General features: G+C 45.2%; 2 protein-coding genes across 2 annotated transcripts; one reads left to right on the top strand and one right to left on the bottom strand.

The window, feature by feature from the left end:
- Window positions 1-48: 48 nt before the first annotated feature.
- On the bottom strand, window positions 49-1,534 carry ATNIH1004_001539 (Zn(II)2Cys6 transcription factor domain-containing protein; the record flags this gene model as incomplete). The annotated part of the gene is made up of 2 exons (XM_033566238.1): window positions 49-1,351; window positions 1,455-1,534. 2 exons carry the CDS (start codon window positions 1,532-1,534, stop codon window positions 49-51), a joined length of 1,383 nt encoding a protein of 460 aa, XP_033431995.1.
- A 9,992-nt stretch (window positions 1,535-11,526) lies between these two features.
- On the top strand, window positions 11,527-12,021 carry ATNIH1004_001540 (uncharacterized protein; the record flags this gene model as incomplete). Its single annotated transcript, XM_033566239.1, has 1 exon — window positions 11,527-12,021. The coding sequence occupies one exon, from the start codon at window positions 11,527-11,529 to the stop codon at window positions 12,019-12,021; it is 495 nt and encodes a 164-aa protein (XP_033431996.1).
- Between the last annotated feature and the right edge of the window lie 1,685 nt (window positions 12,022-13,706).

Consider the following 13,706-nt stretch of genomic DNA (forward strand, 5'->3'; position numbering starts at 1 on the left):
GTACCACTTTAAACAATGAGCAAATAGATGGAAGCTCTCAACGTCTAGTTAGTTGTCGGGAGATCTCTGTAGAATATTTCTAACTTTGGATAATAAGTGTTCAATGGTAGACTGTAGCCCCGATACTGTAGATGACGACAGATTCCCTGCAATACTCGAATTGATGGAGTCCAAGTGCTTATTGCGAAACGTCTCCAAAGTGTGACCAAACTGACTGAGATGGTACTGGAGCACCGTCGCCAGGAGAATCAATTGCAGCGGCCCGTGAAACTGTAAGTCTCCTATTCGGAACCCGATCGAATTCAAGGGACGCGAGCGTGACGTACTCGAGGCGATCGACATAGATGACGATGAACAGAGTGGCGTCGTGACGGTTCGGAGATCCTGCACGATCTCACTGTACGTGGAGAGGAGCACGGAAGCCGGCGAGAGGACCAGGTGTAAGGCAGTCTGCCAATCAAACGAGGGGGGCGATTGTGCGTTCTGCTCATTCTCCCCATGGGCATTCAGGAGGAGGTCGATGATGATATCCAGCGTCTCTTGTGCGGGCTTCAGGGCCACCTCTACAGGTCTGCCACGCCAGGACGGCGGTGACGATGACGACGACAATAACGGAGAAGAGGAGGAGGCATTGCTGTCTCTTTGGGTGCCGTACGTGGCGGACTTATACCGGAGAACGTCTTGCTGCAGGCGCGAGAGCAGTTCCGTTGTATGCGTAATTATGGTGTGAGACGGATTGGCCGCCGGTCCTACGGAGCACGATGACAGCTGAGGATCGACTGCGGATGCGTGAGGGTATCCTACGGGAGAATTATCGTTATCCGCTCGCCAGGTGCCACTCTCACCATGCGCACCGGGCGCATGGTCCTGGTAGTGGTTGTGGTTCGAGGACGCCGAATGCCCGAGCGACTCGAACAGCGTTGCAGTCTGGTGCCCGAGTGCCTCGAGAGGCTCCGTGTAGGCCGCCATGGTCGACAATCCGAACGCTGCGGCGGCCGCAGCAGCAGTAACATCGTCATCGTCGTCTGGGAAATGGAAGAAGTCGGAAATCAGAGCCTCTGGAGGAGAGGCCAGCTGTCTATTATTATTATTACTATGCAAGGCCTCGGAGGCCTTACTCGGGCGCCCGACCTTGAGGGCAGGGCTATAGATGCAGGTGAGCCGCTCCCGTACACATCGACTGCATCCGCTGGGATCTTTGGAGCACCGCAGCTTGCGCCTGTGGCAGGCGTCGCAAGCGAGACGTTTTTTCGGGCGAGCAGGTTGATGAGTGCGTTCCATTTGCTCGACACGGGAGAATTCAGAATCGTCAATCGAATCCCCTTGCTCAAGCGTCGTTTTGGTCGGTGACCTTGTTTTTAATCCTCAGTAGAATAGGCAAGCACGTTCTCATCGATAGGTGCTACAGTAACTTATGATTGCATTAGCGCCTTCAGCCGTCGGGGTCATTGTACCCACCATCGTGATTGATACTGTGGCATCGAAAACATCCCCACTCCTCCTCCTCCTCCGCGTCCGCCTCCGTCTCCTCCATCCTGCGAAATAGGAGCACTGGATCCTGCTACTCATATGACAGCCCAGGTCTACAAAACGGAGAAATATTGAGGCTCCCAGAGAAGCTAACCAGTCGCTTTCAACAGCAACGTCACTATGGGTGCAACTGAAGGGTGACCATGATGGTCAGTGTAGTAGTAATAGTCTTTTTCAGACTGGATCAACAAATGGTTTGCTGCGTGTTCGAGACCCACAAGAGCAGATTGATTGAGTGAACAACAAAGGTGAAAAAACAGCTCAAGACTAGTTATTCACGTATGCACTAGCCCTGTGAAGCGAGCGGTCTATAATCCCGCCATAGTGGATCATGATCCTTGGCGCTTCTGTCCGATCCCGGCTAGGCACTCCAGAAACGGCGGCCCAAGAAGGCTAATGCTTCAGACTATCGATCGGCATAATCCAGCCCAACGCCACTCGAATTAGTTCTTCAACTTTGCCGGCGGACGAGGAACTTGATTGGACCCTTCCTGGAAAGTGTCTACGGAGTATGGCGACCTTCAAAAAAGAGAACCTCCCCTGCATGTCTCAGCCACGTCCACGCTCCTCCGTTCCTCTATCGGTCTACGTACACGATGCCTGCTAAGACAAGCACCTCGACCCCTGTGAAGATACACTTTGCTGTTCTTCCGTTCTCCACCAGCCCTTGCTGCCAATCTTCAGTACCCTGGTTGAGGTTCACGAAGATGGTTGCATGGCTCAATCTAAATACAAATCTCGTCCCAGCGACACGCCTCAAGCTTAGACGGAAGTAGTTGATTAAGTATTGAAGAAACAAAATTGAAGCTTAATTGGCAGCGATGCAGATCTTCAGCCTGTATACGCCGTGCGATAGCCCACCCACGTAAAAACCACTCGGAACTCCTAGATAGTGCTTCTTTCCGCCTGTCGTGGCTGATGATTAAAGAATACATCATTCGACGCTTGAAAATAAACCACGCTACTAGAGAGAAGCCGTTTGCTCCGACTTCATTTTTGTTACCGGTCGATATTTCTTTATAAGCAGCAGCGTCCGCTTACTACAGATTGGATTCCCTCCGACTTATGCACTTTCACCTGAGGAGAGCGATCGTCAATGGTTTTCCGGACAAGGCTCCCACCACGTACAGACGCTATAGCTGGCCAGATGAGAAGTCACGTCTTCCTTGCCGTCTTCTAGGAGATGGACCTCCCATTATAATGCATATTATAGGACGAATTTCTATGCCACAGCAGTCCAGGGGAATGTATACTTTGCCAATGCGATTGCCCAAATCGAAAAACGGCCGGGGTGGTGCATCTGGATAGAATCAAGTTCTGGTTCCAAGACAGTCTTGATGGCACGTTGTGCGCATGTATTAGAATCATGCTAAATGGAGGCAGAGTCCTAGAACAGCTAGGATTCTTTCATTCTATAGAGCAACGAATGAAACAGTTAAATGCAGCTTATCTCTACTAGTCGGGTGGATGCTGTTTTGGCTCTAGAGCTTTGGCATTGTTTATAAAAAGTATGCTCCTGTAACTGACAAATAAACTCTGCTCGTTTAGTGGTCTAAATATACAAGCTTGGGGTCTTGTTTTTCTAGACAAGAATGTTAAAAGCGCCTCCGTGCAACTCAACTACCAGGACAACTACAGGCCAACTTAAACAAAGAAGCAGTCTGACTTGAAGTAAAAGAACGTGCCTTAACTGGTACAGTGACTTGTACAGTTACCCTGCCTACTTTGGACACTTCAATTGTAGTCACAGTAACAGAGGCATAGGGTAGGACACTCCCGGGCTTCTTATACTTTTCCTATCATCACAATGGCCCTCGTGGCTGTGGTTGGAAACTGCCATATACTAACTCCTTACCCGGTAGTAACAGCCCAGTACCGCATTGTTTGCTTGGTAAGATACATTGTCTTGAAGGCCCAATGTTCGAGGTCATTCATAAAGCATAGTGTACTGCGAAGTGGGCACGCAATTATGTGGAGTGGGTCCAACCTTGGCATCAGCGAGTCTGCCAAGAAGTTAATTCCCCCCTCAAGAGCGAGGCGCAGTACAGTATTTGGAATTCCCCAATCTATTCTATAAGATTTGTCAACAGTTCCGGGTACAGCGTCAGTATCCGACGGCGGGGCCGAAGAAAAGATATGCTAAAAAAATACCCCAGCATGGGCCTCTTATAACATCATTGGGAGGACCGATATACCGAAGTCCGGGTCTGGTCACCTTGAGAGTTGGAGTTAGTTCCAAGATATTAAACAATTGAAGCATTGTATAGGCCATGCTATTCTGGTGGATGATGCGCCGAAAAGACTTTCGATGTGCCCGAGCTGTTTATGTGCCAGTATGTCTTTCCCGTGTCCTGGCTAAAGATGATTTAGCAGAGCACATATACCATGACTTTCCAGGCGTTCTAGTCAAGGTCACGAGAAAATCGATATACTTTGTAGTTATCCATTGTTATGCTGATAATACTTACATGCCCAAGAGAGTTGGCATTCCTAGGTGATCAGCGGTTGTGAACGGTTGTCATTTGTAACAGCTTGTAGCCAACAGTACAGACTAACCTAAATTGATTAGGAACTCTCTGTAAAGGGCTAGAGCCCGTTTGACCTCTCGGGCCAATGTCCCTGTTGTCCCTACTGTCCCCGTTGTCCCTATTGTCCCTATTGTCCCTATTGTCCCTATTGTCCCTACTGTCCCTTTTGGCCCTGTTGGCCCTTTGGGCCATTGGCCCTCGATCCCTGTCACGTGACTCCCCATCTTGTTTGTTTACCGCTCATTTTCCTCTTCCTTTCTTCCCTCCTTCAACGATTCCTTCTTGTACATAACCTATCTGTAGGTTCTACGGGTTCAGCCCTTGACACTCTCCGCCTCAAGCTAATACCAGTTGGGTAGTCTATAACCATTATAATAAGATTTTAATACAGCATCAAAACTCTTTGAAGAGAGATTTAATCTAATATTTTAACTATTCTAGAACTACTAGTATTCAAAGAGACCGTTGCTAGTAGAAGTATAGAACCTTATTCCTACTATTAATAAGTATCTAAAATTGTTGTATTACAGTAAACCTTTTTTTTATATAATAACAAAAAAAGGGTACCTACCATTCACTAGAGATAAAAATAAAAAAAAAAAATTTCCTTTATTTACTGTACCTAGCAAGCAAGTATGTTGTGGTGGTAATCAACCTCCTGGAGCGGGCCGAGGGCCGGTTCGACAAAGCCACTGAATTGTTCCCTTTGGTTTGCCGGAAGTCTCCAGTGCATCGACAAGTTGCCTGGTTCATAAATAGGACATCCTTGTTGATATGCGTATTATCCAGGCTACTCGCGTTACAGGAATCTTGTTGATCACTGATAGATGCGCCTGGCGGATTAGCTCCTGAGGATCACAATCTTCGTGGTAAATAACCCAGCCCACGTGATGGTTTGGTGGTCCATCTTCTCCGTTCCCCATCTGGGCAAAGTACTGGTGAAACTTCCTCCTGCCATTCCGGCCGGGTGATCGATAGGTAAATGTCCGAACCTTAACCGTGCCCTCCTGGAGAGCAGCATAAATAAGAGCTTTTTATAGTTCAGAATAAGGCTGTCCCTTTATTTGCTTCAGTGTGGCATACACAGCTATAAGGAGTAGGAAGGTGGTCGAAGTCTATCCTCGTGAATGGTAATCCTTCTGAAAGTAATGGGCATGAAGATATCTGTCAGGTGACTAACAGTACACATTACGCCAAAATGTAAGTTATCGCAGGAGTTCTAAAGTATTATATGTGGCACTATCGCATTGAATACTCCAAGAGTAGCTACCAAAGTCTAGTCAAGGATCAGTGCAATAGGATAAGAGAGACCTAAGGGTTGCTGAGTAAGAAATGACACAACTAAAAACGATGGAAATAAAAGGCAAGCAGGAGTAGGCACATAAAATGCACCAGAAAAGCTGTATAAACGTGTGGTAGATAATAATGCGAAATAGCGCAACAAGCAGGCAGGAAGCAAAATAGTACACTAAACCCAAGAAAACAGAAGAGCAAGGATTAAAGGCCAATAAAAAAGAGATGGCTAGTAAATAGGAGCGAAGCATTAAAACAACGAAAGAGAGCGAAGCTTGGAACGAATTTGGCATTCAGATTTTGCGGCAAATCTCGCGGGCAGCTCACCTGACGGGGAATGGCCATAAGTAACACCCTTTAACTCGTTCCTCGTTTCAGGGCATGGAAATAGTCGTAGAATAGAAAATGGAAGTGGTAGTGGGATAGCAACTTTGGGGAGGTGACGAGGTCTTGCCGGTCAGACAAGGAGAAGCGGATGATCTTAATAATATAATGACCGAATTTTCCTTTAGCAGCCTGCTGCCGAGGGGAACAATGACTTGGAAAGGGGGAGATTATGAGATTACCATTGACCTTTCGTGCCCGAGGATCTGGCGACGTGCCTGGGTAAGTGCGGAACATACGATACGGAACGTGGATAGGACCACAGGACAATTGAGATGATCTTCGAAACGGAGGTGCTTAAACAACAATACGAGGAACTCTTGCTCCTAAAAAACGCTCCATGGAGGGAAATAAATGTCAGGATTGCCTCCAATTTGGAGAAGATTCCGATCGAGGGAATAGTCCAGCAGAATACAGATGACTCCTGTCGATACTATTATAGGCGGTGCAAGCCTTGACAACAAGACCAAGCCTTCACCCTATGCAATACGATAGTACAGTAGGAGTTTTTTTTTTTTTTTTTTTGAAAATTTAATTGGCCTTTGCATTTGCATAACAGTATAGGGAAAACCTAATATACCAGGGGAAAACCTATACCAAGGCAGAAACCAAAAATGGAGCCCTCAATATCACAATGTCCCCATAACAACACACTCTCCATCCAATCCCTTATTTGCCTCCTAACTCTAACTTCCGCTCTTTGCCTCTCCAGGCTCTTTGTTATCCAGTCCCGTCATAACCTTTACAATTTTGGGCGACCGACGTAAATGGTATACAAAACTTGATCTTCAAAAGTTCCTTTATCGATGTCATAACATCTGCCAATGTCGTCACAACCATAAACACAATTAGGTGCAGCTTGTCTTTCTTCTCTTGTAAAAGATTGTGCCCATTGTCTGCAACAATCTATTCCTTCAGTTTTGTCTTTAGATCGACAAATTTCTTTATCAAAGTTTTCAAAAAGTGCTTGACATTGATTATTGTCCCATTTACCTCCGAGAGGATAACAACAGTGAAGACAATATTCAGGGTTTGTTTGCTATTTATAATCCATCTTGTCAGGACTGTACCATGGTAGCTATATCACTCTATCTAGGAGTCATAACTTACTGATTGAACTTCTGTAGGTCCTTTTTTTTTTTTTTTTTTTTTGTCAAAATATCGATTACAACAACCTCTTGCGTCTTTTCCACATTTTCCTCTACGTTCTTTAAGAATTTCAGAAGGAATTTCAGAACCAGGAGGTGATGGAGGTGCCCATTCGTTGCAAGTTTCAGGAGGTCGTCCATTACAGTCCCTCCTTTCCATCTCTACACTCGCTGGCGTCGCGGGGGCCAAGGCAATTGTCATACCGAACAAAAGCTTCAATATAAATAAAGGTGACGTTTTCAATACTTGATATAGTAAATTGACAAATGATTATCAATCCTAAGTATGACGAGTAATATAGCTCTAATTGAATAGGATTGGCGATTGAAATATGTACGAAATTGCCCCTGAGAGTTGGCTATACGCTTGCTTAAATACAACCCTTGTGCTCTCTTGGACCGGTTAGTACTGTGATGGCCAGCCACTCCTACCACAGGGATATGGATAAGCTAGGACCAGCACAAAGCCTCTCGATTGAGTGGTTTGCTTTCGTTTGTTTCCCGCGCCAAGACTGTTGATGCATTTGGGTTCAGACACTGAGCCACATGTTTAAGGTCAACGTGATATAGATGCAAGGTCCCTGTATCCTGGCTCTCGCGCTAAAGAAGGGAAGGCTGGTAACATGTCAGTTGACAAATTTCAACCACCCGGGTGACTTAAGGGCCAATAAGAACCAGGGGCATAGGCAACATTAATTCTCATTAAAGGAGTTCTGGGATGCCAAGAGCCGGTCCACGTCATATGGATATCCGGGAGACTGTTGTAGCTGTGCTGACCGTCCGAGTCAGGGTAGATTATATGGAAACCTTGGGGACGGTCGTTGCTTGATAGGGAGCACCGTCGGTGAGTAATGCCAATAATAGTAATGCCAAGGAAACAAAGCCAGGGTCTAGGATAGATTAAACTCATGACTGTCTTCAGGGAAACGTAATACTGTCTTACTCCCATGAGTTTTCACAACAACAAAATTGCTGATGGGTTTCTATAGGATATAGCCGGTCCTGTTCCACAAGCTAGGCCTTTGGTTATTGATTGGAGGCTTGTTACCTAAGCATGGACGTAGGAGGTAGATGGATATATATTTAAAGAAGCACAGATGACAAGATGTCACTATGTGGGGCAGATTTGATGACGACGGGGACGAAGATCAAGAATTGTCGGACCCGTATTCTGGTAGAAATAAGAAGTGAGCTGCATGAACAAATGAATTTAACAACCCAAAGACCTTAAGTTTATGGCTTGTGATGGTGGCGGCTCTGAACTGTGTCATGATGTCGACAACGTTGAGCGAACAACCTAAACATCGACAACGCAATCATTGGGCGTCGGGTCAAGCCTGCAGAGCATGCAGCTATGGGAGCATGATTATGGAATGCATAAACTTGCGGGGAATGCATAAAGTTGTGGGGAACGGGAAATGGCAGCCAAAACCTAAAAACCTAGTATTGATTTGTTATCCCAGGGGTGACTAAGACGTAGAGTGCCTGACGAATATGGCCACAACACATAGGCACCCCCCAAAGACATGATCCCACATCATACGATTCCATATCGTATGATATGGGATCCCACGGCAGTACATGGAAGACCTTGGTAGACACTAGGTTAAATAGCGGTCTGCTACTTAAGGTAGCAGACCAGAGAGGGAGGCACTTCAAGCAGATAGCTTAGGCAATACATTCCTTCAGAAGACTCAATAGAATTCCCTCAGTCCTCCCCAGGGCCGCCATCAGGGCGACCCCTGGGGCCCCCTTCCCATGTTCGACTGTCCCTACGACTCATAGTGTCCTACTACCTCGTCCAGTCCCCTACCTCACCGGCCGTGTGATGAGCGATATTGCAGATTGTTTAAAGTTAGCCGAAGAGAGTACAAAGTATAATTAGCGGCATGAAGTTAGACAAATTCTGATTGTGAACAGGAACAAATCAGAGAGGTCGTGCGTGATACTGAAGAACTAGATTGGATGGGAAAGCAAAATGCTAGGGTTGTTTCTGGTAATTGAGGACAGCTAATGAAGACGCAAAAAGCTCCTCCCGATAATTACACATCATATTCAACGAATAGTTATTATTATTATTATTATTATTCATCAGGCTATGCGCGGCCGTGGGCTGCATGTAGCCTTCTTAGCTAGTTCTATCTAGACGTAATCAGCTATATACACGTGACGTTTATTATTCTCTGATGAACGCTTCATTTTCCCTTTCAAGTCTCCTAGTCCTTTTAACAAATCGGATTATAGCATTGACAATGCCCATGTTTGGAGTCCATCTGCTGTTTGTTTCTTTGCTGTGGATTTAATAATCCCTGGTTTGGTCTACCGCCTAGAGCAAGGGAGAATTCCCATGTTGTTGGTTCACTAATATTTTTTATTTCGCCACGCATTTCTTCCTACTTATGGTAATTAAAGAGAAAATATTCAACAGTCTCTGGTTCTTGCATACATTCGCATGTCTCATCATTGGTCCTACTAATTTGGCGTAGGTATATGTTCAATGGGATATGTCCTGTCTGGAGTTGCGCTAGAATTGATACTTGACGTCTTATGGGTTGGTTGTAGAGTTTTTGGACATGCTTGCCTGCCAAGACCGCATTAATTCTCTTGGTATAATTACCACCTATTGTCCTCAAAGTTCTGGGCCCGAGAGTGCTGGATTAATCCCCGTCTCCATCATCAGATAGAGTATGCAGTTGGGTATCTGCCGAGTTTAGTAAAATAGCCGGTCTTCTTTACTTGTATATACCTCAGCGTTCTTTGCTAGCCGTGTACCTGACTTGTCACTGTCTGTTGGAAGCCATGCGAGTCGTAAACCCTACTGCTGGTTGGTCCTGTAGCAGGTTAATTATCCTAATAATAAAGGTCTGCCCACCGTGATAGAGTGGAATAGATTAACTTTAGTGCTGTTTGGCTGTTAGTGTATATAACACAGTCTAGTGCCTTTTTCGGAACAAAAGGACCCCATTATTGGTCTATGACTTTTAAGTGCTTCGACGAGCGCTCCCAGATGTGAGAAGTAGACGTTAATATATTAGTTATTACCAACTCTCTTAGATATAATCCGAATAGCTTGGTTTTTAGCCAGGGCTACCACTTTAATACCGAGGAGTCCATGATATCCTGACACACGTGCATGAATTTCAACTCGAAGACGTTGGACTTTCTGTCTGCAGTCTGGCTTTGTTTTCTCTGTCAGATTGATAGTGTCTTTGCACCCTGATATATGGGGGCTAATAGGCAAAGATTTTCACTGTCTCCAGGTTAATAGGACAGATACTGGCTAGCTTAGTAAATGGTGATTAATACTTGCACCTCTATTCTGTTGCTGCCTTCCTGCACTGCCAGTAGAGGAGGTTCCTCCGGAGGGAATAACAAGTAATTCAGTGTTTAATTATTTATTGTCTGAGATGGATATCTAGGGGGTCGATACAGATTTAGCCTTAGCATTATAATGCAATACTATATAAAAGCTCCGTTATTGTTCTTGCAGCAGTCCTCTAGATAATCTCGAGTGGTTTTACAGTCTAACGTGCAATTTCTGTATATTTATTAATTAACACCCAGGCTGACGGAGCGTACGTTATTATTGGGACTACAAGAGTACTATAAAACTGTCGCGTGTTTCTTATGCTAGCCCTTTAGCCTGGCTAATGCTTGCACCGCGACGATGCCTCGTTTTGTAACCCTCCCAACATGTTCTTTGAACCGGAGCTATCAATCAAGGATCACCCCAAGGATCCTGGCTGATGGACTGGGGTAGATGTTCTATTGTCTCATTTAGAGGGAAAGGGCTGGAAGTCATTCTTGCGTTTATATTTTTTGTAACACATATCAATTTGTTTCTGAGCCTTAGACACGGCCCCAGACCCGACTGCCCACTATAAGGCTTCGGAATAACATTTGCTTGGATGGTTACTGTGCTTTCTTCTGTAGATTGTTCTACCGCCCAGCAGCTGTAAAAAAGCAATTGCACCCTTAGTTCGGTTGATGGCAGTCTCTGCCTGTCCAGTGTTAAAAAAAAGGTAAAGAACTTGGGATAGAGGAGAGCTTTATGGTTGCCAGTTGTGTTTAATTTCCATCTCTTTAATTCGTATTAGCTCACTAATATAGTTGCTCTTCGATTAGAACAAAATGCGTTAACCTAGAACACAAGTTCCTTAGGAATTCTTCTTGCTTGCAGTTTGTAAGTAGGACTTCTCTAGCTACCCTACTATATACTCCTTTAACGTCAAAGCTTACCAAGCTAAGGACCTTTTTGCTCTCTCCAGGCTTCATAGATTATTTTTGACAAGGATGTTAAGTGCCTGTTCACTGGACCTCCCTCTTCTAGCTCCAAAGCAATTATAAGGTGGTAAGTTGTGGGTCTTAGCTACACTTCCCCCCAGACTTCGCAGGGTATACCAGCCCGGAGTATATCGCATAGCCCATAGCGAGGATCCTCCGCGGACCCGTCAGCTTCGGTTATTTTGCCCACAATGGGTTGCATGGCTTTATTACTTTTAGCGATATGCCTTAAGTACAGGAAATACGATTGAATCGTTTGGAGCCAGTGGTGCCCTCGTGGGCAAGAGCAACTATGTATGTTCGGCATGGAACATTATTAATACGAAATTGTCATGATGAGATCCATCTCCATACAAATCATGTCGGATTTGCACCTCGAAAACCATCCGTTGTACAGCAGCTTCTCGTTCCCTCAAACAACCTCATATCTCGCTCTTCTAGGAGATATTGGACATGTGGCCAACAATCAACTTTTCTCATTTCTCGAGTTTCAACTGAGGCGCTGTTCAACGGTCTTTTTTCTCCTAGGCAACCATGATCCATACCACCTTTCGTTTAGGATCGCTAAAGCCAAAATACGTGATTTCCAGGACAAAATGAAAAAACGGCCCTTGCTGGGCGAATTCGTATTTCTTGATCAAACAAGATATGATGTCACCGGCAATATTACAATACTGGGGTGCACTCTATTTTCCCACATCTCACCAAAACAGGAATTCGCAATGGAAAGTCGCATGGTGCATTTTAAGGACATTCTAAAATGGACAGTGGATGACCATAATGCTGCGCATCGATCGGAGCTATCTTGGCTTAATGATCAAGTTTCCAAGATCGCTCAGCATGAGCCCCACTGAAAAGTCGTTATTTTCACTCATTATAGCCCTAGCATAGATCCACGACGTACGGATCCAAAGCATGCTCGCAGCGAAGTCTCTACAGCTTTTGCTACAGATTTAAGTGAAGAAGTATGTTGGGGTTCTCCAACAGTTGGGCATTGGTCATACTCACTTTAACTGTGCACTCACTAGTAAACAGGGCAAGATGGTTGTATGAACCAAATGGGTTCCAATTTAATCCCTGTGGAGGGGTTCAATCCTGCGCATGTACTTTATTCTTGGAGAACAAGTGGCAGGGATTTCACACTGGTTCTTGCCTATGGAAGGCCTTGAGAGAGTAAAATGCAATATCTTGACACAGCCATATGTCGGGGGCAAGAAGATCGTTGTAATACACTAATATCCTTGTATGAACTACACAATTAGGCCTGCTGTGGCTGAGCACTAACACAGGATTGTTATTGTGGATTTTGCTCCTGTAGAATAGAAATCATCTTTTGCCACCAAATTAGAAAGTGTGGCATTCTGTGCAGACGGTGGCCCTCGATGTGTATAGAAAAAATCTGGATGTTTCTCAACTTCCTCTGATAAAACCTTTCGTACTATGATGAAGACTTATAGTAAGACCTTCTGTCGGACGGGAGATGTTCATGTAAGAGAACGCATTGGAGACTACGAAAATTCAATAATGTTTCTTAACAAGTTTCCCTCCGGGAAGAGGAGCAATCTTTGCATATTTAAATCCAACTTTGACTGCTAGGTAAAATGTGAATGCGAATCAACCAGCGGAGGCTCCGCAGTGACTAAGTCAGGTTGCCTGGCGAAAACATATCCCCGCTCTCTTGTATCCCGTTCCAAGTGTTCCAGTCGTGCTATCTGTCAGGACCTAGGTCGAACCCTGCCTGAGGCACCAAGTCTGCTTTATTCACTGTTGATCCCACAATGTAGAGAATTCCCACATTTCCTGTACGATAGAATTCTTTCTTCCTTCCTTCTCTACGTTTGATGTTTCGTTAGATCGCCACCTTAGATAGAATCTATCCATTTTACCAAGGTGTACAGGATCATCACATTACATCAAACATCATCTCTTCTCTTTTTTAGAGACCAGTTAGCCGTACGAGCTAAGCTTGTAATTAAGCAGCGGCTCTAGCCAACCGATCTCTCCCTCAACGCATATCAGCGCGTTCCCCAAGCTGGTTAATCCAAATCGCTACGAAATCGAACCGAACGAACTCTGAAGACATTTAGAATGGCAAGACCAGGTCAGGAGGCAGGAGAAGACAAGCCCCAGAATTAACAGCGTATCTCTATCCTCCCTCAAGGAACCGATAGCCCAGAGACCATTACAAAGAATAAGTTTCTTACTAAGGCCCTGGATAATCCCAATGGACTTTTTGAGGAAATACTGCGGATGTGGAACCTGGAGCAAGAAGACAAGGTAAACAAAATCCGGGAAGTTATTAGACAGAAGAACGCAGCACTCGCGGATCTAATTAAGGAACAGGACAAGTACCGTGATGCCTATGCCCATGAATGTCTCCGCGGCAGGGAAACCAGTGTCCCTCTTTCAACCACTAAGACATGTAAATCAGCTAAGATCCCTGACCCCCCTCCTTTAAGCAGTGGAAAGGACCCCAAATTTAAAGACTGGTTGGCCCAGATAAAAAGTAAGATAGCAGCTAATACAGATTACTATCCCA

The sequence above is a fragment of the Aspergillus tanneri genome, assembly GCF_003426965.1.
Source record: "Aspergillus tanneri strain NIH1004 chromosome Unknown AapTan_2_pilon_pilon_pilon, whole genome shotgun sequence".
In the NCBI taxonomy this organism is placed as follows: domain Eukaryota; kingdom Fungi; phylum Ascomycota; class Eurotiomycetes; order Eurotiales; family Aspergillaceae; genus Aspergillus; species Aspergillus tanneri.